Below are 27983 nucleotides of genomic sequence, written 5' to 3' on the forward strand. Positions count from 1 at the left end.
CACCCCGCGCCGCCGGAAGTGACGTGTTCGGGGCCGTGCGCGGCGGCAGCGGCGGCGGGAGGTGCGGGCCGGGCCGGGCCGGGGGTGTGCGAGGTTCGGCGGGGCTGGGCGAGGCTTGGCGGAGCTCGGTGAGGCGCCCCTTCGCACCCTCCCCGTGGGGTCTGGGGCAGCCCCGAGCGCCGCCCGGCCGGGAGCCGTGCGGCGGGGTCGGTGGGCAGGGCCCCGGCAGCCCCAGGCGCGGCCTGGCCGCTCGCTCGGGGCCGGCTGTGCCGGTGAGCTCCCGGCTGCTGCTGTGCAACCGCTTGAGGAATCGGAATAGACCCGGGGGAGCCTTTTGGTTTGGGGGCTTTGTAAGCGTAGCCTTAAAGGATAAAATAAAGGTTCGTGTTCCGGCACCGTGTGCGGTCGAAAGTTTTTGATTTTCTTCTATGTGTTACAGGTGAAATGGTTTTCATATGCTGAACTCCAGCTTGGATTGCCTCATTGCTGCACGTTTGTAAAAAGCAGGAAGTCGAGATGAAGAGCAGGGTGACACAAGTAAATGTAAGTATTCTTAAATCTAAATTGTAGGATTTGATCACTCCCCTGTTACTGGTAATTAGTTTTGTAGCTGATATGTTAAATAAAACTTCCTGAATGCAAAGCGAGTAATATCTGTAACAGACAGCAACTGTTTACAAGATAAATATTACTAGGAGTCAGTAAATTACAGCTGTTTCTAGCTGCTGTTGTCTTTGCAGTTAAAGTTCTGAATGTTATTAGTGTATAATGTTACAATAATTAGTCAAAACTGACTGAATGATGATGGCTCAACAGCAAATGTCATCATGTAGGGGAATGGAGAAAGATTTTGAAAAATTCAACACTGATCTTAAAAGATACAGAGACAATAAGTAGCAGTTAATTTGACAACTGTATGTCATAGTATGCATGTTAAAGCTTTTCTTTTTAAAAGCTATGTGGCCCATTTCTGAGTGGATGGGAGTGATTTTTTGGAATGCAAGAAGAAGAAATTTAGAAATGCTGTGTTTGTTTGGGACATGTTAGCAGAGCAATATTGTTGTGATTCACTACCTCAAATCTGTGGTATTACACTGCCTGTTTTTCCAGAGTTGGAGCCCGCGTAGGCTTCTTCACTCTTTGAGATCCACCTTTTCCAACCTGAGTAGCTTTTATTAGGGATGCTTGAGGGGTAGATTAATACCTTCTCCTGTTTTCCCAATCTGGTAGTGCTCCCTCATCTGTCAAAAGCAGTTAGCAAAAGCATACTGTTTGGAAACTTTCAGTTAATCATTTTGATGAAAATGGACAAGGAAGAGGACTAATTTGTGGCAGAAAACCTGGTTACAAAGAGCTGAGGGTGACAAGTCCTTCAGCAAGCAGAAACAGCCATAGCATTGTTTTAGTTCTGTGAATGCTTGTCTTTTTGGTTCTGCTTGGGCAGAGACAGATGATAAAGAACCCATGAGAATGGGTCATCCTAAAAAGACCCACTGCCTTCTTCCCATTTGCTAGATAGGATTTAAATACAGTAACTGTTTTGTGTTATTCAAAGATTTTTATTACCGCTTTTTTGGAAGCTTAGGATACGGACTGGCATTATATTACTGTGCTGGGGAAAAAAAACAAGGAGTTTTCTTACCCTTGAATGAATTCAGTGATCTGCTCTGTGGTGTAATGAACACTGAAGTATAGAAAACCTTGGTGAATATGTGAACCTCTTGTACTATCTGTGCTGTCAAAGGTAATGTGGCTCTAAAATTAAACAAGTGAGCATAACTTCTGTAGGGATGCATGCTCCCCGTGGACAATGCAATGCCCTTGTTTTGTATTATCATCTTGATGCAGGTGAGAGAATGCTGGGTGTAATTCTAGCAGAGTTTGAAGTGCACCCTAGGAAATGTAATATTCTAGGATATGTTATAGTGGCGTCCTCAAAAATACAATTATTGGTTTGCATATATACACACCCCTAAGTTAAGTTTTTGGTGATAACAGCTGCTCTGCTCTTTATGGAAGAGGTGACATTATATTCTGGTCACCCAGAGTTTTAACTGGGTCTTTGGTGGGGCAAGAACTGATGTGCCAACGTGTTGGTGGAAAGGGTGCTGCTTCAACAAAGGAGCTGAGTGTTGCTGCAGGGAGTTCCATCAAGGTGCATAAGGAAATGCTTGTGTTGAGTTTATCAAGTGAGGTGTTCCCTATTTCACAGTTAATCACTCAGTGACATAATGAGATTGTGGTTCTGAAAAATCATAAATAATATTTTAAAGGAAGAGGTAACCCTTGCAATGAAAGTACTCAGGTTGCAAATGCTGCTACTTGATTCTACCAAAGTTGTTTAGAAACATCTTAATGAATAGCTTTCTATGTTTGTTCTAGATGCTGTCATGTTCTGATTTTTGTATGACTCCATGATTCTAAATGTCATGGCTCAGCCCATGGAATTTGGTGTGAACTGTTTGAATGTGTATCACTTAAACAATCCTGCAGATCTGTCAAGTAAATCAGTGCAACTCAGATGTTCATAATGTATGAAACAAGGAATGACTCATGAGAAAATACATTGTGATTAGTAAAAAGGGTGAACATAAGGAAAAAGTTACTCTAAAGGGGATTTTTAGGAGAGAGGAAAGATAAACAGGAAATGGTGGAATTCTCTTCATGGTATTTTGTGTAATACAACAAATTAAAATGGCATCTGAAAGAAGGAAGCAGGAAAAGCAGACCAATGGTCCATCTACTCTAATATCCAGCAGTAAATAACAGCAGATGCCTTAAAGAGTTTAGTAATAGGGCAACTGTCAAAGCAGTTGCCCGTGCACACTCCTACTGTCTACCTGTTTGCAGCTTCCTGAGCCAGATAAAGATTTTTGGTAACCCTTGCAGATTTTTCTTCAGCGCTTGTTCAATGCTTTGAACCTGTGGAAGCATTTGGCATCTGCAGCATCCTGTAGCAGGGTGTCCAGCTGCCTTGTTCCTTGTTCCTAGAGAACCAGGAGCCTCTCTTTGCCATATCTGACTGCCATCAGCTTTATTTGATGGCCCTCCTTGTAAAGGAGTGGGAACTGAAGGCATGGTATGCTTTGATCTGAAGGTAGGTGCTCACAGTCATGTTGGGGCTTGATTCTTTTTTCTTTCTCTTTCATTAAAGCATGGCTCCAGTCACGAAAGGAAGGAAAACTACAGTTCCCGACATGAAAGTCTGTCTCCAGAGGACAGGTAGAATGACTGATTTTTGTATCCTTCAATTTTGTATATATACCTGACATAGTGAGTTAGAGAAATTAAAAAAGATCATCAGGTTATGGTTTTTTTATATGTTACCATACCTAAGTGGTAGAAAACATGAATGTCAATATAACAGTAATTAAATGGGTTTGTTGCTAAAACTTAGCATTTAGTTAAATTATCATGAGACTTGAAAGAAGAAATTACATGCTAGTTTTTTGCTTGAAGTCACATATTGGTGATAGCACAATTATCGTTTTTGAGCAAGATTGCTTCATGCTATACAGGTGAGAGTAAGTAGAAACAATTGAATACATGTGTTCCAAGGGAATGCAAGTTGCAGAATTTACCATTGGTGTTTGATGTTATTACTGTTCCATGCTTAATTTCAAATTCTAGGAGCTTTCTTTTACAGTGCTTCTTTGATTTTTGATAATTTTTTCCTGGCTACAAATTCTTGTTAAAGTTGACCCTTTTATTGGAGTGACACATATTTTGAAACTCACGTTGCAGAATTGGAACACTCCTGCCTTGTTACATTATATTGCAAGTAAATATTAATACCATTGCTTTTCTCAATCTCTTGCTAAAAGTTGTTGTGTCTTGGTTGCGAGTAGGGACATGGAGCGTGATAGGTCTCGGTCTCCATCTCCCAGGAAGAGGAGATACTCTGATGACAGCAGATATGATGAGGAATATTCAAGACGGGAATACTATGATGACAGAACTTCAGATGGAAGGTATGGAGCCCTTTCATAAGTAACAAAATACTTTTTTATAAAGAATAAAATGTGAAAGCTTTTCGCATACACTTGGGTGTTTAGTATGTGTTTCTTTTTCCCTTTAGAAGGATGGAAAGGGGGAGAGATAGACACTATGATAGGTGGGAAGACAGAGAATATGATCGAAGGAAGCAGAGAAGATACTCATCACCTGACCATAGGAGTCCAGACAGGTCGACAGGCCAGAGCTCGCTTGCTCATGATGACACCACCTCAAAGAAGAAGAAAGAAGAAGTGGATCCAATCCTCACTCGCACAGGTGGTGCATATATTCCACCTGCCAAGCTCAGGATGATGCAAGAGCAAATCACTGATAAAAATAGGTGAGTTCAAAGTTTCATAGTAGGTTTTTTTGCTGCAAGCAAAAGAATTAAGGTGTTTAGAGAACGTTGGGAAAAATGAGATCCATTAAGGGTTGTGATCATTGTTTTGAAGGTATGTTTTTATGAGAAGAGAGATAAGAGAATCAGATTAAAACTGTACCTGCTTCTGCTGCAAAGTGTAAATGATAAAGTAAAGCAGGATACTGAATGTAGCTAGGAATTTTTTGGAGCATCTTACAGAACAACATTTTGGGTTATACCATATCTGCAGAGAATTACTCTTTTGTTTTATCATGTTGGTTCAATGATTTTCTAGTGGTTGAATGTATAATTGTGAACCAGTCTTCACATTTATGCAGTGACTATTTAAAAATTAATTTTACGGATTAAATGAAAATGTGAATGTATGCTATATATATATGAATTTACTCAGTGCAACTTCAAATTCATACATTACTAATTTGAGATACTTTGTAATAGCTTGGCATACCAGAGGATGAGTTGGGAAGCCTTGAAGAAGTCGATCAATGGTCTTGTTAATAAAGTGAACGTTTCTAATATAGAAAACATCATTCATGAGCTCCTTCAGGAGAATATTGTTCGGGGAAGGTAAGCCTTAGTGTTTTAAAATAATTATTTTGATTTTCCGGAGCATGTACACCGTTCATGTGTACACCACTGTGTGTGCTATGAATACTGTATGGGTGCTAGTCACATTTTAGTATTGACCTTAGGCCATATTGTCATACTCAGAATAGTCCCTTACTTGGGAAAGGGATTCTATGCTTGGTGGAATAAAATGGTGTGTATTTCCTTTTCTTAAGGTTTTACCAATGCATTTTAGTTGAATGTCTTGTAATTTACAGTTATCACTGTCTGTTTATTTTTGTAGTGCTTCATTATTTTTTTCTGGAACAAATAATATTTATAGCCACTATTTAGCAAAACAAGTTTTACTACAGTATCTGTTGGTGTTTATTGATATAATGTAAAGAAAAGACCATTATGCTGTTGGATCTTGGTAGATCCAAAAATATTTCTGTTACATTTCAGACAGATAGTGACACTGTTTCTGTCATGGATTTATTTGAGGAGGAATGCACTGCTTTTCATGTGTGTTCTATCTGATGGGAAGATCAGAGTCATCATTTTTATGCAGCTAGCATAAAAATAAGAGAGTTTAGTAATTTAAATAAAATCTGGAGAGTGGGCAAATAGTTCCTGAATGTGATTTCTGTTAAAAGTAATAGTGAAGTTTCAGGCTTTTGTAGGGCTGCTTTTTACTTGCCTGTATTTCATGTCCTCAAAATTTAATTTTCATACTAGCAGTATTATTTTGGCTTAAAAATTAGCTTATTGAATATTTTTAGAATGCAATTTGTGGAAGTTTTTGTGTGTGGTTTATAAATGTCAAAATAATGTATATGGAAAATGGCACCATTTCCCTCCTTAGTTCAGTACTTCCAAACTTGCACAAAGGTGAATTTAAAAGGAATGACACGAACTTTTACCTGGCTGCCAAATCCTTTCCTGGGGTTCTAAGGAGATGATAAATAAGAACTGAAACAGATCACTTTCAGTTTGTAATCAGGAAGTAACTAATTTCAAAATGGAAATACTCTGGTTTTGTGCACTGGTATGAAATGAGTTCTATTCCATTTGTCAGTGCCAAAGTAAGTAGGAATAAGGTCCCTATGCACTTTGTATTTTGGTACTCTGTAGGAGATTTTTTTTTAAGATTCCAATAGATCACAAGGAAGATAGATTTGGATATCATTGTGTACTTTGAAGAGTCACATTTAGCAGTTTGTTTTGTTTTAATCCTTACCCACATGTAGTCGAGTAATGCAGCAAAAGTCAAATTTTGTGTGCTCCTAAGCATTACAAAAACCAAAATTGAGATGAGAGGAATCAAGTCACAGATTCTCTTCAGACTTTCTTGATAATAAATGGAAAAGAGATCATTTCAATAATAAAAGAACTATTATCTCATGAGTCCTTTGTTTACCTTCATTTAGGCTCTTAAGTATTTCATAATCAGAAGAAGTTCAGATTTAAAAAGGGATAATCGAAGAATACAAGATGGCTTTTTACATGCTTAGTATTTTTAAGTGTAGCTCTAATATGAACAATATTTGGTGAAAGATTAGGTGACAGTTTAAGAACCTTTCATTTCAGACAGATTTGTGCAACACATTTTGCAAAATTCCATTTGTGCCATGATAAACTATGGTTTGAAAATGATCATCTGGTTTTTTCCAGCTATTCCAACTGCCCAACACTGTTTCATGTGGTAAGTACTGAATAAAAACATTACATGCCTTAATACCAGAAAAGTCTTTAAAACTTACTTATTTTTACAGGGGATTGCTGTCTAGATCCATTTTGCAAGCTCAGAGTGCCTCTCCGATTTTTACTCATGTTTATGCAGCTCTTGTGGCAATTATCAATTCAAAGTTTCCAAATATTGGTGAATTGATCCTCAAGAGGCTGATACTGAATTTTCGTAAAGGGTATCGCAGGAATGACAAGGTATGTAAAATGTAAAGGAGCAACGTGCTAAAATGTGGAATTCTGCAGCGTAACTGTGTCAGGTGGGGTCAAAGGAACACAGCCAAGACATGGCTCGAGGCCAGTCTATGGGACACTAGTAGTATTAAAGTATCATGAAAGTTTGACAATCTCTTCTGGATTGATACTGTGATAGTTTGGGATTTTTTGATTTGGGCAGGGATCTTTAATTCTAATTTTTTATTTTTTAGTGTATAGTCCTAATTGCAAACAGGTACCAGTATCCTTAAATAGTTGCATGACTAATTTGTTTGTGAGATGCATTAATCTGTAGTATGTCTGGGTTAGGAATTTTTTCTACCATATGTTAAAATTTCCTGATTTATTTCTTTTGCAGCAACTCTGTCTAACATCTTCAAAATTTGTTGCACATTTGATGAATCAGAATGTGGTATGTTTCTTTGTTTCTACTCAGTCTGAACCCTATGTGGCTAATTTTTAGTTTAAGACAGCAGTACCCTAAGTGAAGATTCTCTCTCTGTTCTGAAAGTTGCTGAAAGCCTGAGTGTGGTGCCTGCTTTAAATTGTTAAGATTTCTTTAGAAGAGGTACTGGTAATTGCTTATGCAGTTATCAGCACTTATTATTAAATTTACGCTCCAGAGCTTTTCTAGATTTCATGTGTGAGTTTGGATTAGTATTCAGGCATGTCTTGATGCAAAGCAAGGATCATTTGAGGCTCTGTCCCACAGATCTTAAACTAAGTTTTCTTGCAACATGTGTGTTAGTAGAAGTAGACTCAGTTGCATCTAAATCAAATTTATATCCAGCTCTATTCCACTTGTTAACGTGTCAGAAATCAGGATGCTCTGATCTAAATAATGTCAAGAAGCAGTGTCTCAGGAATGTTGGAAATATTCAGCATTTTGGTAAAGAGGAAATTAATCTGAGATGTGCTATTTGCCTGTATGCCTGATCCTGTAAGATCTGATTTAATTAGATACCATGCACTTAGAACTTAGTTCTGTAATGCAAGTGCTAGTTTATTTGCTTCTTGGATATGCATTCTGTAATTTTTTAAATGGCAAAATATTTTACATTACTTGCTTGTTCATTTCAGTGAACAGTCATATTCACTAGAAAATTGATGTAAATACTGGTGGTAAAACTGGATTTGAAATTTTTACTTCCTCTTAATCAGCTTTGCCCCACTACTGCTGCCTTGTATGTGTGATTAACCTGCTGTGTTGTGGCATCCTCAAAAGCTGGACAGGTATGTCCAGTAAATGACTGTGGTGGTAGTGTAACATTGTGCGTTCTAATTGTCTTTCCACAGGCTCACGAGGTTTTATGTTTGGAAATGCTCACTTTGCTTCTTGAAAGGCCGACTGATGACAGTATTGAAGTAGCAATTGGATTTATTAAAGAGAGTGGGCTCAAATTAACAGAAGTTTCTCCTAGAGGTATTAATGGTAAGTAGAGTCAGCCAAAACCTGTCTTGGCATTCATATTAGTAAATACCTTTCATATTTACATTTCTCTCTTTTCCAAAGCAATCTTTGATCGCCTTCGACACATCCTGCATGAATCCAAAATCGATATGCGTGTTCAGTACATGATAGAAGTCATGTTTGCTGTACGGAAAGATGGCTTCAAGGATCATCCCATCATTCCAGAGGGATTAGATCTAGTGGAAGAGGAGGATCAGTTTACTCATATGTTGCCATTGGAAGATGACTACAACCCAGAGGATGTTCTTAGTAAGTTAGAAATGAAAGATAGTTCCTTAACTGCATTCCTTAAGAAAATAAATTCAAGATTAAATATTAATATCTTTCTTCAATTTGTGTTTTAAATAAAGATTCTCTTTTATTCTAAAGATGTTTTCAAGATGGATCCGAACTTTATGGAAAATGAGGAGAAATACAAAATGCTGAAGAAAGGTAGGGATATTTGTGTGTAACACAACGTTACCATGGCATTTGCTTATTCAGCTCTTGCTGCCAACATTTATTTAGCAGTGGGTGATATTTCTGTCCTGTATAACTCTTTCAGTTCGTAGACCTTTCCTTTGTGTTCATGCTACTCAGAGTTGTTGCTCCATCTATGCTTTATTCAGTTATGATATATCTGCTTTTTGGCCTCTTCCACATTCTGTACCTGAGACATCCTTTCACTCTTCAGGGGTTGGATCAAGAGGGTTTTTGTAATGAAAGTACTGTGCTCTGTGTTCCATTAATCTGGGATACTGCTCTTTCAGAAATTCTTGATGAAGGTGACACTGAATCTGAAGGAAATCAAGAAGCTGGAAGTAGTGAAGAAGATGAAGATGATGATGAAGAGGAGGATGAAGATGGTAAGTGTATGACTGGCGCCTTATAAGCAATTGATTGAATGTAGATGTAACATGAAAGAAAAGCTTAACTTCTTAGATGTTTTGCAAAGCAGATGTTCAAATGTTAAGCAGTGTTTTCCTGTTCAGTTATTCGCAGATCTAAGTGTTCCTAGCAAACAGTATAACAGTCTGAAAGGAACTATTCAGCACATGCAAAAAAGGAAAAGCAAACTTTGCCACATTCTTGACAGGGTCAGTTTCCTTTGAGAAAAGCCTTACAAACATAAGACACAAAAAAGAGCATAATGAAAACTCTTGCTTAAAGTTTCCCATGCTCTATCATATTTTTAAGTCACTTTGAAAATTAGGATGGATTTTCTTACAACTGTATCTACATCCTCCATATCTCATTTGGTTCAGTATAGCCCTCTTTCTTGATCGTCAGTGGAGACAGTAGTTATGCATTTTCAAAGAATGTATTCAGTTCCCAGGAAAAGCGTTGATGGATAAGCATAACTGAAATTTTTGTGCGGACTGCATGAATAATGGAAAAGCCAGTCAAGTATTGTTCCTGTAGAAAAATTTTCTATGCTTTTACCAAACTTTAAAAGACTGAAGGAATAGTGAGTATTTATGGATGAAAGTGTTCCCAGAGTGGTTTGGTTCAGAATGGATTTTTCTATGCTTGCTCTAGAACTTTGCAGAATTCTGTAATGTAGATCCTACAATTAACAGGAACTAAGAATTAACTGTTAAAGTCAGAGATGCTACATAAAGCATTGTATGGCTAAATTGTGTAGAAAATGGATTGCTGATAATGTTGACAAGAAATATTAAACCTAGAGGCTGCAGTGACTAAGAAACATGAAATGTCTAAAAGAATTACCCTTTTAAAACTCTCTCTAAATATTTACCTTTGTTACAGATGAAGCAAATACTGATTTTTTTCTTATCTATAAAAATAAATATTAAAAACCGCATAAATCTGCAAACAGTCCTTCTAGAAAAATAGTGTGCTACAGACTCAGTTAATGGTAAATAGAGCTGTCCTAAAAAATTACTGCATATGTCTTCCTTAATGTTTTGCTCTTTACAAACCCATGCTTTTCTTCTCCAGGTCAGAAAGTTACTGTCCATGACAAAACAGAAATTAACCTGGTCTCATTCCGTCGTACAATTTATCTGGCTATTCAGTCAAGGTAAATATAGATTATGCACTTAGGAGTGTAGTTCTTTGAAGTCAGTGAACTGTAATTCTCCTTTTAGAATTCTATTTTAATGTGCAATTCAAAATAAAAAAAAATTAGAGAATTAGTCTTTATGGAGCCTGACCTGACTCTGTAAAGCAGACTGTTTTCCAAATTCTCATTCTAAGATGAATCTTGTTTGTTGCAAAATGATTAGTGGACTGGGACTATTGCTATAATGAGAGCTTTCTGAGTGAACAGAAGTCAGTTATCTTCAAATTTTACAGCATTTTGAGAATTTATGAAAAAAAATTTGAGATACACTTAGAAATTCTGTAGTTTGTCTCCACTTCTGAGATGGAGTTCTTTTGCCATCTGCATTGTTTAGAAGATAAGTATGCAGTTACCAACCCTGTGGTCATCTTGAGAATGATCTCCCTTGCAGTTCATGGCACAGATATTCCAAACCTGCTGGGTGTAGCTTCTGTGTCACCAGGCTGAGAGGAGAGGTTGATCCCTTGCAGCCCATAATACTGTGCAGGTCTGATCCTGCATGAGGAGTGCAGTGATGTAGTTGTGGTGCTGATCATTTAGACATGTGAATGAATAGCATACGGAGGATATCAAAGGCTCTCACATTTTTCAGAGTTACTGTTAAATACTTTCTTGCCATACTTGAACTTGTTCATCTTCTGTATGAGGGGCAGCACGTACCCAGTGGTAGCTAAGGGCTTTCAGAACAGGGCTGCAAAGAGGAGACTGTGGTATGTATTGTTTTCGGAGCTTGTCTGAAGTGTTTGTATTTCAGTGTTTCAAAAGGTGCAGAACAAGCTCCCATTTCTCTGTGTTATTAGTTTTTGTAAGATGATGTGATAGTAATAATGACTTGGATCTTCTTGTTTTCAGATTGCCTGCAAATGTAATCACTTTGGATTAATTTTCAGCTAGAAACTCATGAAATGCAAAATGTTTATTAAAAGCCCCACAACAACAACAAAGTCTCAGCAAATCAAACAGCTGAAGTACGTTACTTCAAAAGAGTTGAAGTTTTAGCACCAAGCATCAATCTTAATATAGTTTTGGAATATTTTTAGCCTAGCATATATTGGACAGATAATAAGTGTTTTTTTTCTATTCAGCTTAGACTTTGAAGAATGTGCTCACAAACTGCTGAAGATGGATTTCCCTGAAAGTCAGACTGTAAGCCTTTATTCTTACTCTTCTTATTATTAACATTATTAAGATACAATACTTTGGTAATATCTAAAAACCTTGCTCACGTTCCATAACCTATTTTGTATAGCAGACAGATGAAGGAGAGTCATTCCTTATACCTGTTGTTCCTCAGAATTAATTTCACAACCTTTAAAGCAAATAGACTGTCACACATTTCGTAAGCAATTTGTCTTATGTATGTGCTCCTTTCTGTCAAGCAGCACAACTGTTTGCTCATAGCCTTTTAAAAATGTCTGTTGTTTGGACTGGTGAAACTTCCGTCCTATGGTAAGAATACAGAGCATGGCAGAGTTCTGTCTCTAAAAGGATTCTGGGTTGGAGATAATATTTTCAGGCAGCTGTAGACTTTATCAGTGGGGCTTGAAATTTAGCACAGTGCTATGAGTGTGTTGTTTTGGTGCTTTCACAGTCGGTCTTTGAACAAACAGCGTATTGGATTAAAGCAGTTTTGTTTTGAGTGATTGCTTTGCTGTAGTTTTGGAGAACATGAAGACTAAAGCTGTTTTGTCCTCAGACTGTGAGATCAATGCAATTGTTGTGTTTTCAAGTAACGTCAACTGTTCTTCATCCACTGCTTATGTTCAATACTAGAACAGAATGTAAATACACCTCTAATTTTCCAAGCAGCTTTTCAGTCAGTTGTAAGCTGTTGTCGTAGGAGTTGCACTTGAGGGGGCTCTTGAACTTCTTGTGGTTTTAAGTATCAGTTTTATTTGAAACAGTGTGTGTAATAAGTAACTTTAGTATAATACTAACTAGTAAGGGAAGATCTGGGCTACGCTTAGGTGTTATTTGGGAACTTGTTTACCTATCATTTTTTCAATTCTTGTACTATTGCTTGTTTCTAAGCAGTTTACATGGAAGTAAGCTAAGAACTGAGATTGTGTATTTTTTAATCTAGTTCTCTAATTCTGTGCATGAAATGCCATATTAAACATGCATAAGATTATAATTCTCAATGAAGTATACATATCCTGAAGAATTCTAAAGAGAAAAAAATCCTGTTGCCCAGCAAATCAATTCATATCTCAAGAATAGAGCAAACTATCTAGAATATATGTACTATATATTCTGTATTCTGTTGATATGTATGTTATGCATACAACAGAGTTGTAATGCATAACACTACTTGCTTGTAGTGAGAGCTGCTTAACTTTTAGGACTTAATATCATGGCAGTCTCTGTCAGCTCCTAACTTCTGTGGGCAAAAGCTGCTCAGAAAAAATAAGGGAAGGAAAAAGAAAAGCCCAACAATTAGTATCAACCTGTGATTCTGTATTCATTGTAGGAATTACTACTTATCACGTGAGGCTTCTTCTTTGTACTGATTTATTTTTTTCCTGAAGAGTCATAACTACTCTTCACCTCATTTAATCAAAGATAGGACAGCTTTGACTTGCTCGTTGTATAGAATTAAGCTCCTTTATGGGGACAAAAATCTGAAAAAAAAAAAAAAAAAGATGCTTCCTGATCATTGTGAGAGCAGAAATAATAAGCAGATGTAGGCAGTAAAATTATTCAGGGGTTTCTAGGACTTGAGTCTCTACATGTGGATAAAAAAACTGAATACATTCAGCAGGAAATTTGTTTAAATTAACTGCCAGATTTTAAGCTACAAAAATCATCTTTTATTCGTTCAAGCTACTGTCTTCAGATTGAAGCCTTTATTTAATTAATTCTCTCTGTCTTCATTAAAAAACAATTATTGAGCTGTTACTGAGTTTGCACATGACACCAAGTTGGGTAGGAGTGTTGATCTGCAGGAGAGCAGGAAGGCAGAGGAGTCTGGACGGGCTGGGTCAGTGGCTGAGGCCACCAGTGTGATATTCAGTGAGCCACTGAGTCCTGCCCTGGGGTCACAACAGCCTCGGGCAGAGTGGCTGGAAAACTGCCCAGTAGCAGGAAGGGACCTGGAGGTGCTGGTTGGCAGCAGATGAGCATGATCCAGCAGTGCCCAGGTGACCAAGAAGGCCAATGGCATCCTGGCCTGGATCAGGAGTGGCGTGACCAGCAGGACAGGGACAGTGACCATCCATCTGTACTCGGGACTGTGAAGCCACACCTGGAGTGCTGGGCTTCTTTGGTGTGGAGGAGAGGTGGCTCAAAGCGGACCTTGTCACTCTGCAAGTGCCCAAAAGGAGGGTATAGCCACTGGGGGTTGGTCTTCTCTCACAGATAACAAGTGACAGGAAGTGGCCTCAAGTTGCACTAGGTGAGGTTTAAATTAAACACTAGGAGCAATTTCTTGACTGAAAGAGTAGTGAGTCGTTGAAACAGGTTGACCCAGGGAAGTGCTGGAATCAACATCCCTGGAGGTGTTCAAAAGATATGTGGATATGGTTTAGTGGTGAGCACAGTGGCATTGGATTGGACTTGGTCTTAGAGGTATTTTCAACCTTTATAATTGGCTACTGCTATTATTTTAGCCATAAAGCACTTCTTTCTTTTTTGGTCTGTTTTGCTGAAAGCTTCAGCAATCTGTATTGCAGGATGTTGTGTCTTATTTCTTCACACTTTATGATTCAAAGCTTTAAACAGTCTTCAGAAATTCCTGAAATGTTTGCTGAACTCTTGAGTGAACCCGCAAACTTTGTTTATGCTCATTCTCTATTCCTACTCCCACTATGCATGGCAGTCGTCATGAGAAGCTAGAGCATTTAACTGAAGTATTCCTTAAAAATTAGGTGAAACTTAAGATTGTTGTTGCAAAATTTTTGTCCAAATCAAGTCTGATTTTACAGTAACTTTCTGTTTTTCTTCTGAAAGACTTCACTTAATAAAACAATATTTAATTTTGTCATTAACTGTTTTTCACAAGCTTTGAGTAATAAATTGTCAGTTGTAATCCAAAAACGAATCAGAATATCTAAAACCTAAAGATAGATAGCAAACAAGAGGTTTGAGGCTAATACAGTCTTAATGACCATCTTTCTGGGTAACTCTTCCAGAAATCTTCATGTGTGAAACTTTTGGCGTGATTTATCAGGGTTCAGTTCAGAAATACATTAGCAATTTTTATCAGTGGTTGAATTATCAGATCATAGTGTCACATTAACTGCTGTGCAACACAAGTTGTTTGTCTGTTTAATACCAGTAATGGATCTGTCACACAGCTCTGACTCACAGACAGAGGATTAAGGTTCAGATGGATAATCTGTGGACTGGAACAACATAATACTGCTTTTTGGCATTGCAGTTTAGGACCAGATGCTGAGGAGGGATGTCAGCAGTCCCCTGATTTTTATTTTTATTTTTAAAAACATTTAAAGTGTTGAAGATTTTTTATTTCTAAGTAAATTTACTAGGACTGGGCTTGCTTTTATTCATGTTATTTAGACCCAACTGAAGCCTGCAGATCAAAAGTGAAATAGTTTTGCTGTGCGAAGCTGTTCTAAACAAGCCTTGCAATTGCTTCTTTGGGCATATGTTCAGTCTTGGCAGAGCTCACTATTTTACTTTTTTTAAAAGTACTGTTATTATCTCTGTTAAAGCTGTATTAATCTCATGTATTACCAAAGAAGAAAATTTAAATAAATTAAAACTGTAGTGAGTGTGGTATTACCAGTTGTTCTGGCTTCTGAACTGTGGGGAAAGCAAGCAAACAACCCCGGCTGAAGTGCAGACAACTAAAAAAATTATACCAACCATACATTGTTCTTGCTCTTTGAAAATGTGCCTAAAATTGATTGATTTTTAGGCTTTTCTTCTTTCTTGGCTTGTGGTAAGAACTTGTATACAGAAATGTTGCTAAATTAAATTAGAGCCTCTTCTAACACTATGCATATTCCAGATAAAGGTAATGCGTCACCAGATTTTTTTTACTTTTTGTATTTGAAATGAGAAATTCTTGCAGGCACAGCCTTCTTGAACGAATTATGCATGCATTTGACACATCTTCATTTTAGAGGGTGGTGTCACTTGCTCAAAGCAGTCCTAGTTGGTGGTGTGGGAGTGTCAGTGTCTCGTGTTATTTATGCCTTGAGTCTTGAAGATAACACAAGTACTTGGGTTGACTTGACTATTTTCACTTTCAGTGAAAATATAGTTCAGGAAACTGGTGTAGAGCAGGATGGTCTAAGGCTGATAATTGCATTCTAGTCAAACTGATTATTTCTTAGATCCATTAGTTTCTTCTTTGATTGGAGGGCATTGTAGCTGGTAGGTTTAGCAACTGCACCATGATTAGTTCACAGTCTTGCTACTGGCTGTAAAAGATAATCATCCTCTTTTGAAGCAGGAGGTTTTTGTGGGCCTGAGGTGCAGAAGCATTCTGAATTTCCATGATTTATCAATTTATTAAAAAGTACATTGCATGCACATACCATGTTGTGGTATTTGTTGACATCTACAAAATGAAGGTACAGAATCCATAAATAATTAGGCTGTTCTGTTATGGACAGCAGGCGTTAGCTAGTATTCTGACTAGATTTTGATCTTCCACAGATGTTTGTATGCATTTAACCTAAGGAGGTGGAATTGCTCAGATTACCTCAGTGAAATCACTTAAAGTGAAGTTTTGCATGTGCAGCCTTCAGGTAGAAAGAAAAAGATACTGTGGGACTTTGATCTATTATTTCATGTTTGTGTGTTGCAGACTTGTTAGCAACATGATTAAAAATATATCTATCATTATATCCAGTTAATGATTCCAGTGTAAAATACTAAGTCTGATTTATGCAAGATTTGTCATAACCATATTCAGCTGTAAGCATATATTGCTCTAAACAGAAAAGAGATTGGGCCAAAAGTTGAGGAAGACCATTAGCTGAGCACAGAACAGACCTGGAGACTTTGTAGTAGCTGTTAAAAGCACTGCACAGAGTTTGATGAGAGGCTGCCTGCTGCTGAAACCTTCCATGGCTTTGCCAGCTTTGGCTCTAAGTGGTAACTTGACAAATTAAGAAGAAAAAGCAGAGAGATACTGGGAAAAGTAGGCTGTGTGATGGTTACACCCATTAAAATGTGCAGCAGTAAGGAAAGCTTTAAAGTAGTCAGTGGGAGTAAAATACGCTTCAGTGAATTAAAAGAGAAAAAAGGAAAAGTGTGTCATCTGTAAAAGCAGTGAAAATATATAAAATGCAAGGCACTCGTTTCACATAATTCCAATTTCACATTGATTTAAACATACCTGAGGCCTGCACTAGGTTTGCTCCCAGCAAATCAATTCCTTTAGTTCTGTGAAGAAACTTCTAGAAATGAAGTGTTGACAATGAAAATTTTGTATTTTAAGGATAGCTTAGAGGGTGGGGATGTCTCATGATGGCTTCAGCTCATGTATGCAATGGATGGAACAGAGCTGTGGGGCTGGCAGAGGAAGGGAGGTGGAAGTGGCATCACTTCCAGCCAAGGGGAGCAGAAGTGACCTCCACCTGGAGGCAGCCTTGGGGGCAGCTCGGAAACTTCAGTCTTGGCTGAATGCAAATCTTAAAGAAATTGCAAAAAATGAGGGGAGAAGGGGCAGGGGGGATGTACTAGCTGTGAAAAGGAACCTGTGATCAGAAGGGAATAAGTTACTTTAGCTCTTCTGCCTGCCATGAACACAGCCTTTGTGTGAAGCTGAGAGAAGATAGATTGGGCAGGGTGTGCTTGTGCTTTAAAATGGTAAAACTTAGAAAAAAAAACAAAACGAGTCTGATTTTTCTGTCTTTTCCTTTAGCATCTTTAAATGTATGATGATACTTGCCATGTTAGTTGAGTCACAGTTCATCTAAACCATTGTTCTGTTTGAGTAAGAGCAAATAGATGTTTAAAGAGAGCTGTGAGAAATGCAGTGCATTTAGAGGCAGCTTTCTCCTTATCTCTCTTAGCAGTTTTGGGAAGTGCTGTTGTTCTCTATGATACAATAATAAATTCAAGATCTTCACAAAAGATGATTCACCATCTGTATGAGATGTCAGATATTTTGAAGTGTTTTACTTCATGATTGGATAGCTATGTATACTTTCTTAACTGAGCTGAGTAGTTACTTGTTGAGCATCGTATGAAAACAGTTAAACAACACAATATAGAAATTGCCTGTAAAACTGGGGAACAAATTCTTTGTGGTCTTCAAAACAAGTGATGGGCTAAATAAAGGGCTCTTTGTGTCATAAACATCATTAGGAGTACAAAAATTAGTTCACTAACTTTTGAAGCTGTAAATTAAGCTGGAATTGCCATCTGAGCTTGTTGCATCTCTCAAAAAGTAATTAAATAATTGTCAAGTTTGTTAATTTTAAATCTGGAAGACAGTTACTCTAGACCTAACCTCAAATTGTTTAGATAACACCAGCAAGAATGTCTTTATGGGCAAACCTATTTTCGTGCATGAGGTTATTCAAGATACCCTCCTAGAAATCATTGTAATATTTAATTAAAATGTTAAAATATTTAATTACTGTAAACCACAGGGGATATTAAGGCTATAATTGCATTTAAGATGAGGAAGAAAAGTAATTTGTTTTTCAAGTCTTCCTGACATTATTAACGGTGGCATCAGCACTTTACCCTTTTTATTGTTAAAAGCTGATTAACTGCAGCATTACTGTAAAATGGGATAATATAAAAAGTTAATATGCATTTTAATACATCACGTTAACACAGTGTGACAGTGTTAAAAGGAATGCCTTTAAACACATCTGTAAGTTTATTTGATATGTTACTGCCTTGTTATTTGGAGGAGTGTTTTCTTTTCTTGTTCAACATGGTTGGCTTTCTATTTGTTTTGAGCTTTTATGATGGGCCAAAATGTTTCTTCTGAATACTTGCTTGGAAGAATTACACAAGAATATGGGAGAATATGAAATCCTGTATATGCTACAGTAAATTTGTGAAAGATAAAAGAGAATTAAATGCTTGAAATCATCCAGTAGTTTTTATAAGAATGTTATTATTAGTTTAAAGAGAAATTAAATTAATAATGAAAGATACATGATTCACAGCCAGAAACCTATTTGGGAGTGTCATAAATTGGATTACACTATAGAATTGGTCTTGGGAGGAAACAGTAATGGGCAGTACCTGCAGGGTTATTTTAAGCATTGTGTAATTTCATGGATTTAATTTGTATAAAAACATTTGCTCACTTGTCTTAATTAGTGTTGCCAAACGTACCCTAAACCAATTCACAGCTTCATTACAATCTGTATCTCGGGCAGAAGGTCAGGGGAATAAGTTTGGTTTTAAACCTGCATGGTCTCACTTGCCAGGACCTCTGCTCTCAGCTGATGCAGGCTCTGGCTGGAGAGGTGAGGTACAAAGTGTTTCCCTCGGGTTCCTGGTTTGCTGTGTGTGAAAGGAGAGGAAGAGGCACTACCAGAAGTTGATCTGATGATTATGATGATTATAGGGTGGTGGTGTGGGAAGACGAGGAAGAAGGGTGCCAGAGAGCCTGTATTCCAGAAAGACTGGACTACCTGTCCTACGTAGTTGGCATTATGGAACAGGAGAGCATCTTCTTTTCTTCCATCCATGTTCACCAAGGAGACAGGAAAATGGAAGGCAGGCTGTCCATGAGGGGGGATGCACAAATGTTTTGGGAGACTAATCTAGCCAGGCTTCCTCTGTTCATTCCTAGCCAAGAAGGAGAGATGCTCTTCTATAAAGGATGATTGAGAATTCAGCCTAAAACAGCTGCTTTAGAAGAGTTTCTCTTGTTCTCTTGGTTAGAGAGGAAGTCCAGGCATATTGGCCTCCCAAAGGTGAGTTTAGTCTTTACAAATGTCTCCCTCAGGGCTGAAGCCATTGCAGTGAAACTCAGACTTGTGCTTGCTTGTGGTAAGCAGGGCTTGTCAGGCAACTTATGGCTGAATAGTTAAAAATATAAAGTATATACCGACATCAACAGTTATTTCTGATTTTGGAAATAACTGCTAAGAAATACATATTGTGTTTCCAAATGGTTTGTCTGTAAGCCATTTTGGCACTTGGAAGTTGTAAAGAATTTTCATTTTCTTTAAATGCAGGGATTGGTACTATTTCAAACAAACAAAAAGAAGCAACTGACAGACAAAACCGTGAAAAAAGCCCTCAAAACTTTCACTTTTATCTTGTAACTCCTTTTTCATTGTGGTAAAGTCAGTTTGTAAACAAGTTCTGACTTCTTTTGGTTAGACATACATTTTGTTAACACATAAATCTTAGTTTAGGCAGAAGATGAAATTTGTAGGGCAAAAGTTCATATTCATATTCCAGAGAATTTCAGAAGACTACTGGTCTTGCCAATGAAGTTTGATGTAAATACTCATTTCAAAGCTTGCATCCATGTGAGGCTTCCTTCAGTTACTTTGTACTAATGGGGTTTTCTGCTGCTACAGTGAATTTACCTAGAGAAATATTCTGTTTTTCATAACCCAGAAAGAACTCTGCAATATGATACTTGACTGCTGTGCTCAACAAAGAACGTACGAGAAATTCTTTGGGTTACTGGCAGGGGTGAGTTCTATTTCAGATTTTATACTTTATGATAGAAAATTTCATTGTTTTACTCTATTTTTTGTGTGTCAAACTTAAGTTTTAATGGATAAATAAAACTAATAGTCTTTTTATCATTCTGAAAATGCTTATCTTTGTTGATTGCCTTAGTGGATTGAATTAGTACTTTGATTGTAAAAAGCATAGTGAATGCAGAATGAGAGAACTCACTTTCCCTTTATATTGTTGCTTATTTTGCCTCCCTTTTTTCTCATTATGGTAGAACAATAAATCAGTGGCAAAGAAATGGTACTAGAAAGGCATAACATGTCTTTCTAAATTTCTGTCTTTATATAATATGTCTAAATGTATTATGAGTTACCAGAAAATAGCCTTTTTACAGTGCTGAAGATTGATCTTGGAGACTCTTGTTCAAAGCTGCTTACTAGGTTTAATTTAGAGCACAAGATTGAATGCTTACTGTCCTGGGCTTGTGGGTATTTTGTTTGCTCTTCAGTAAACAGCTCACTCTCTGGTTCTGTGTAACAAACTGCTAATTTAGCTGCAGTTATTTCTTACTTAAGGTTTCCCTATCGATAATTTTGACATGACTGAAGAGTTAAGATGAACTACTTGTCTTCTCAAGGGAGCAAGCTATGCTGAAAGGGAATGTTTCTTCACATTTGTATTTTCATTCATTATTTCAGGAAGTCCTTTTGCTAACAGTTAAAAAGCACTAACCATATGAATCTGCATGTTCAGATGAATGTAAATATCAATTTCCATATTCTCAGAAATGTTTATGTCCAAAATGTCTTTCTTCTGTTTCCTGCCACCTCTCTAAATTGAAATAGTTGTTCAGTTATGCCTTGAAAAAAACACTTGAGGCTGTATCAGGTGAAAATACTTGATGTATAGAAGTCAAGCGAAATGCTGAATAATTCACTGTAGTTCAGAATTGATGATTACTGCTTTGCAATGCAAATTAGTTTCTTGTCCTGAAAAACTGCTCAAAAACTATAAAATATATCTGAGTGTTTGCTCTTCCTCAAGGGTTATTTAAAAGGAAAGTCTTGCAGTATTGACACCATTAAGTCACATAGTTGTAGGTTATTTGCATATTTAGTGTTTTGTTTAAAGTGGTTGTTTAAATTGTACCACGTTGTCTCAGCGTTTCTGCATGTTGAAGAAAGAATATATGGAATCCTTTGAAGCCATTTTCAAGGAGCAGTACGACACCATTCATCGTTTGGAAACGAACAAACTGAGGAATGTGGCCAAGATGTTTGCTCATCTCCTGTACACTGATTCCATTCCCTGGAGTGTAAGTTAAAACAAAAAGCCACTGTCCCCAATCTCTTGTTCAACACTTCATCTCCAGTACTCTGCAGTTACATGTAATACATTCATTCTAGTATTATTCTACAATTTGTAATGACTTGTGGCAAACTGGATTATCTTAACTAACTTCTCAGACACTATTGAAGAATTCTGGTTTGTTCCATCTCCTCTTTCTCCCTCTTGTGTATCATCATCCTCTCCCCCTATTTTTCAGTAGTTGATTTAAGCTATTTTATGGAGTTCAGCTGGAATTGGTTGATGGAAAAGTACTTCTTTTGGAAAAGAGTTTTGAGCTTCTAAATTTTGATTGATTAGAAGTTGTATTGAATTATAAGACAACTAAAAATACTGTCATTTAATGATTTAAATACCTAATAAATAATAGGAATCTCACATTCTGAGATATATTATTATATAAAATTAAAAATGAAGGAATAAATACCAGGGTAGCTTCTCTTTTCATATTGTTTTATTCTTGTTCCGTAGCCTAGTCTAATTGTCATTCTTCAAGCACACATAAGTCAGTCCAAATATTTTACGTCTCCTGTACTTAGTCCCAAATCTCTTAACTTGCCAGAAGTTCATGCATCTGATTTCGTCTTGTGGAGCTTTCCTAGATAAAAAAAGTCCTCAAAGAATTACTAGAATAAATATGATTAGCAGCTGCTCCCAAGTGGTAGAAAAGAATTTTTGAGAAAGACAGTCTTGACTAGAATTTACAAGCCATGAGGGAAAAAAAAATCAGTCTTTATTAGTTATTTCAGGAGGACAAAAGTTTTTAAGATAAGAAAAGGATGTCTGTTTAAACTTAAAGGTTAATGCTTTTCTGAATATTTGCAGGTCCTTGAATGTATAATACTGAGTGAAGAAACTACCACATCCTCCAGTAGAATTTTTGTCAAAATATTCTTCCAGGAACTCAGTGAATATATGGGACTTCCTAATTTAAATGCAAGATTAAAAGATGAGTAAGTTGAAATTTTATTTTCAAAACTGTAAATTTAATTAGGTTCTTTATCTGAAAACATACAGATGAGAACTCCAGTGTTCAAGTTCAAGTGACTGCCCTTCTGTAGCTGCAGTACTTCAAGAATAAGTTCATGTATGGATTTAGTCATTGCAAGGAGTCACTTTTGAAGCTGAGTGCATTGCTGTCATTTTGGGTTCAAGTACGTGCATGACTCTTTGCAAGATGTATCTGTTCCCCCTCCACCCCCAGTGACACTCAGCTACCCCAACCATTTCCAAGTGTGAGTTTATTTTTATATATTGTCAGCTATACAGCTGCATAATAAATGTTACTGGGGCTTCTCTTTCTTACAAAACTTAGAAAAACACAACTGCTAGTAACACTTTCTCTAGAATTACTTACTAATCTTTACATGTAGTATAAATAACGTTATTTTAAATCTGTATGGGATTTAATGTGTTGAATTCTGACAGTGTTACTTGCAGTTGCTTGAGCTATTTCCTCTAAGTTGGGATTTCTTCTGTGTCTCATGAAGAATTTGGTAGATGCTTTAGGTCATGTAAACTGAAATTTGAAACTATCCCTAAGGCCCTGTGTGAGGGGATTTCAGCGTGGATCCCTAATCTTTGAATTTCTTGGTCAGCGCCTGTTATCCTTTGCTATCCCAGGCTGCTGCAGTTCCACAAGTCACTTCAGGGCTTCACAAAGTTGGGGTTTCTGTTGTCATTATCTATCAGTATGTATGCAACTCTCCTGTGTGTCAAGTTTATATTGTCATAAAAGAGCAAGTTTTTAAATAGCATTTGATTAGATACATCACAGGTATAAACTATGAAAGTGGTGAAAAATTATGAAGAGAAAACTTTTGCTTTCTTGTGGTGTTCCATACAGTTTCTTTTTCAGTTTCTTTATGTCAGTGAGAGTGCTGAGTGTTTAATATAGATGTTTGTTTCCATCAGGACACTGCAGCCTTTCTTTGAGGGATTATTGCCTCGGGATAACCCAAGAAACACTCGCTTTGCCATCAATTTCTTCACTTCTATTGGCCTTGGAGGACTAACGTGAGGAACACTTTTCTCATCTGATATTTATGTTCTTCATCTTCCCTCTCCCTGCGAACAAAAAATTAAAATTGAGGATTTTTTTTTGTTGTTAATTAGGGATGAATTACGAGAACATCTTAAAAATGCACCAAAGTTGATTATGACGCAGAAGCAAAATATCGAGTCATCAGATTCCTCTTCATCTTCAGACACAGACTCTTCCTCAGATTCCGATTCTGACAGCAGCAGTAGTAGTTCAGAGTCATCCAGCAGCAGTGACTCCTCATCTAGCAGTGACAGCAGCAGTGACTCAGGTATTTAACCAGCAATACAACTGTTTGCTTCTCTTTTATTTCTTTCTCCAGATATATTTATTACTCTTTCTGTGCATACTTGTTTTGAGGAAAATCTGGCTATAGACAGTGGTCATGTCTCTGTTTTAAAAGTTAATCAATTTTTTCTAACTTAAAGTTTTAAAATATTAAATATTTCTCATGGAAATTTAATTTTGAATTTGAACTCAGAAAAACTGAGTTCCATTTTTAGAGACTTAAATACCTGAGAAACGCTGGTTTTTAGATTACTTTTTTTACACAATTGATTTCTGTTGCACCCTACTATGCCTTCATTTTATTGAAGGATTGAGGGATTAGAGTAATTCCCAGTTATTTTCTCTGTGTTTACTGGTGAACCATAGAGACTCATGTCTACAACTTTTTTTTCTTGGTTTAACTGAGTGAGCTTGTGTCTTTCCCTGGAAATACATGCTTCTTCCTTGAGTCAGAAATCAGTTCTTCAGTTCTAGCAATCTGTTTAAATATTGTTCTCCATCTGAGTCCCTATTTCTAATTCCTCTGCTTCAGGAAAAGTTTGTTGTTGATAGAGTGAAGGCTCTTGTCTGTAGAGGAATTTCCAAGGAAGAATTAGCTTTTGCAGATAACTAACTTTGTAGTTTTATGCATAATAATTAGTGTTTAGTATCTTATACTGTTGTGCTGATGTAGAAACTCTATTAGACATGAACTGTCATAAACGTTGCTTAATCTTTAAAGTAATTGCTATTAGTGTGTGCAGTCTCCCCCAGTATATATAGCAGGAGCAGATGATAGCACAGCATGACTTCCTGTAGCATGGAAGTTTGCTGATTCAAAGTTAATTTGATTTATTACATGTCTTTGAAATTAAAATGATTAATAAAATAAAAGCAGTGTGAACTGCTCCTTCTTTGGAAATGCAGTTCTGCTTTCCACCACAATCTCCTGTCCAAGGTGGGAGCTGTGTGTCATGGCTAACAGCATTAGTGACGACAGCACGGGAGGAGGGTGCAGCCAAACAGGGTCAGAGGAGGCCCTGATTCAGCACTGAGCCAGATGGTCCTGCAGGGACAGCTGCAGCTCTGCTGAGCTTGATAGCAACCAGAGGAGCCAGTCCTTAGTGCCAAACCAAGGTTGCAGTCTGAGAGTAGAAACAGGGTTTTTTCCAAGTTTAGGACCTTCTCTTTTGCTACTTACCTTTTCTCCATTGGGGAGCACATTCATTAAAATTCTTTGCAGCCTGGTTTCACTTTTCAGTTTCTTGTGTACTTTAATACAGTGGTCAAAACACTAATTGGAGATAACATTAAGCTTTAATTATTAACTAAGTTGAGATTCCATTGATGGTTATAACTTCGAAGTTTTTCTGTGTTTGCAGCTTTCTAAATCTATAAAATTACTTGGAAGAGTTAAGAGGCATTTTTCAGAGGAATGTGCTGCAGTATTTCAGTGTTGGTGCAGTGTATAAAAGAAAACTAGAAAACCTGCTGATCAGAAATTGAGCTAAGTTAAGGATTACTGTCGTAGTGCTTGGAACTTCAGCAGCTTGCTCAGCTCAGCACTGCCCTGGGGAGGTAGTTCTAAAACAGGTCCAGCAGATGATAAAATATATCTGCTATCAAAGCAGCTGGTTCTTTTCTGTTTGCTTTCTTAGGTCTTTTCCTGCATACTGGTGGATGTAAAATAGTATGGAAAACACTGCTTACAAAACGTATTGGATTAAAATGTATCTGAATTGATCCATCATGGCATTTTAGCAGAATGTCAGCAAGCCTTAGTTCAGACATGAGAGTAGTCAATTCAGATAATGCATGTACTAATAAATCAGTTCATGGCTGTGATGTTTTCAAAAGGTGATGAGAAGCAGCTGATATGATTCTATAGTTCATACACTAAGGTGAATGAGTGGTTATTGTAAATGGCTGTCAGTGCCAAATACTGTCAAGTGGGATCTGAAAATCCCTGATAAAGAGCAAACAGGTAAGACTTGTTCCACTGAGATGAGACTACTGTGTATTTAGAAATGCAGAAGTTAGTTTTCATCTTGTTGACAAAGCTGTCACTATTTCTCCTGAAAAATTAGGCCATTGTTATATTGCTGCAATACTATTATCTCAAGCCATTTCATCCTACCTATTTTTCCTTGTGGGATAGTGTTGGAGATTTTTCCTCGGCTGTTTTTCATCTCCATTGACTGATAAGCTTTTCCAGGAAAAGTAAATGATTTTGAGACTGGATAGTCTGGGAAAAGTCCTTCCTAGAAAAAAAGATGATTTGTGAGAGTGCTTTGGTGTATGACTTTACAGCCTATGCCTGGTCCTTGGGTACAAGTCAGCAAGACAGTGATGACAGGTAAAGGTTTTCAAAAGACAGGCATCACTTGCAGATAGCAAAGGGATAAAAAGCAGGAGTTCATTATTTTGGAACCCTTGTCCAGATATACGTGCACAAGTATTTTCTGACAAAAAACACTTTCTAGAATTCTTTCTGTAGTTTAATAAGTATAATATACTAAATTGAAATGCAACCTTGGTTCCATAATTTGTTATAATTTCAGATGTTTCTAAAGCCAAAAGAAGGAGGATGCAGAAGAAAAATAGAGAATCTGATAAAGTCTCCAGGAAAAAACAAGAAAAGAGAAGGAAATCGCTTGAAAAAAAAAGTGGAAGGAGGCAGCAAGAAGAAAGAAGTGATACTGAGAGCAAATCGGAGAGAAATCACCGGCATTTAAGAGAATCGCACAGGAGAGATGATGTTTCCAAATACCACCACAGAGATGAATCCAACGGCAGAAATGGTTACAGCAGCGGAAAGGATAGGAACCATGAAAGAAGTAAGGATCCAGAAAATAAACACAGTAATTCAAAACTGAAGAAAGCAGAAAGGAGAGCTTCTGTGTCTGATGATGAAAATTACAGACATTGGAGCAAAGACGATGGACATCGTAATAGGAAAAGACAGAGATCAAAATCCTGGGAGAGGGATCGTGGCCGTGCCAGCCCGAGGGAGGAGGAGCAGGAAGAGCGCTCCAGGAACGGTTTGGAGAAGCAGCAGCGGGACAAGGACAAGCACAGCCGCCAGCCCGAGCAGCACAGGGAGTCCCGCTGGAGCGACGACCGGCGCAGGGAGAGGGAGAGCTCCCCACACCGCAGGGAGAGGGAGAAGGAGAGCTCCCCGCACCGCAGGGAGAAGGAGAGGGAGAGGGAGAGCTCCCCGCACCGCAGGGAGAAGGAGAGGGAGAGGGAGAGCTCCCCGCACCGCAGAGAGAGGGAGAGGGAGAGGGAGAGCTCCCCGCACCGCAGGGAGAAGGAGAGGGAGAGGGAGAGGGAGAGCTCCCCGCACCGCAGAGAGAGGGAGAGGGAGAAGGAGAGCTCCCCGCACCGCAGGGAGAGGGAGAAGGAGAGCTCCCCGCACCGCAGGGAGAGGGAGAGGGAGAAGGAGAGCTCCCCACATCGCAGGGAGAGGGAGAGCTCCCCGTACCGCAGGGAGAGGGAGAGGGAGAAGGAGAGCTCCCCGTACCGCAGAGAGAGGGAGAGCTCCCCGAACCGAAGGGAGAGGGAGAACTCCCTACACCGCAGAGAGAGCTCCCCGCACCGCAGAGAGAAGGAGAGGGAGAGGGAGAGCTCCCCCCACCGCAGAGAGAGGGAGAGGGAGAGGGAGAGGGAGAGGGAGAGGGAGAGCTCCCCGCACCGCAGAGAGAAGGAGAGGGAGAGGGAGAGGGAGAGGGAGAGGGAGAGCTCCCCGCACCGCAGAGAGAGGGAAAGGGAGAGGGAGAACTCCCCGCACCGCAGGGAGAAGGAGAGGGAGAGGGAGAGGGAGAGCTCCCCGCACCGCAGGGAGAAGGAGAGGGAGAGGGAGAGGGAGAGCTCCCCGCACCGCAGAGAGAGGGAAAGGGAGAGGGAGAGCTCCCCGCACCGCAGGGAGAACTCCCAGCACCGAAGAGAGAGCTCCCCGCACCGCAGGGAGAGGGAAAGGTCCCCGAGCCGCAGGGAGAAGGAGAGCTCCCCGAACCGAAGAGACAGGGAGAGGTCCCCGCACCGCAGGGAGAACTCCCCACACCGGCGGAAATAAAGCCCAGCCGCCAGTTGCAGTCAAGCTGCACTTCCGAGCTGTTAGAACTGTATTTTAAAACCTATTACTGAAGTTTCTTTAAAAAAAAGGATTTTGTACAAAGTGATAGTTAGCATTTGTAAATCTTACCAGACTTTTTCAAATTTTCAGTACCACTTTTTTATAACTGTATCGTTGAGTCTTTCTGTTATGTTCTTTGGAGAGACAAAGCTCTTTATTTTGTGAATAAAACAGTAAGATACCAGCAAA

At 38.4% G+C, this 27983-nt stretch overlaps 1 protein-coding gene across 3 annotated transcripts; it reads left to right on the top strand.

The window, feature by feature from the left end:
• Positions 1–27983, top strand: CWC22 (CWC22 spliceosome associated protein). Of its 3 annotated transcripts, none has more exons than XM_088167942.1 (20): positions 1–61; positions 440–543; positions 3155–3222; positions 3846–3971; positions 4079–4336; positions 4817–4945; positions 6700–6868; positions 7245–7298; positions 8183–8318; positions 8400–8606; positions 8727–8789; positions 9107–9202; positions 10299–10380; positions 11508–11568; positions 19939–20016; positions 21167–21319; positions 22177–22304; positions 23266–23367; positions 23467–23663; positions 26221–27983. In XM_088167942.1, exons 2-20 carry the CDS (start codon positions 517–519, stop codon positions 27732–27734), a joined length of 3648 nt encoding a protein of 1215 aa, XP_088024068.1. In that variant the 5' UTR covers positions 1–61; positions 440–516; the 3' UTR covers positions 27735–27983. The 3 variants fall into 3 exon arrangements, with proteins under 3 accessions (XP_088024068.1, XP_088024069.1, XP_088024070.1); XM_088167943.1 differs by having other exon boundaries at positions 3849–3971; XM_088167944.1 differs by lacking the exons at positions 23266–23367; positions 23467–23663; positions 26221–27983 and having other exon boundaries at positions 22177–22308.

Source organism: Sturnus vulgaris, chromosome 7, assembly GCF_052056855.1.
Source record: "Sturnus vulgaris isolate bStuVul1 chromosome 7, bStuVul1.hap1, whole genome shotgun sequence".
Classification (NCBI taxonomy): domain Eukaryota; kingdom Metazoa; phylum Chordata; class Aves; order Passeriformes; family Sturnidae; genus Sturnus; species Sturnus vulgaris.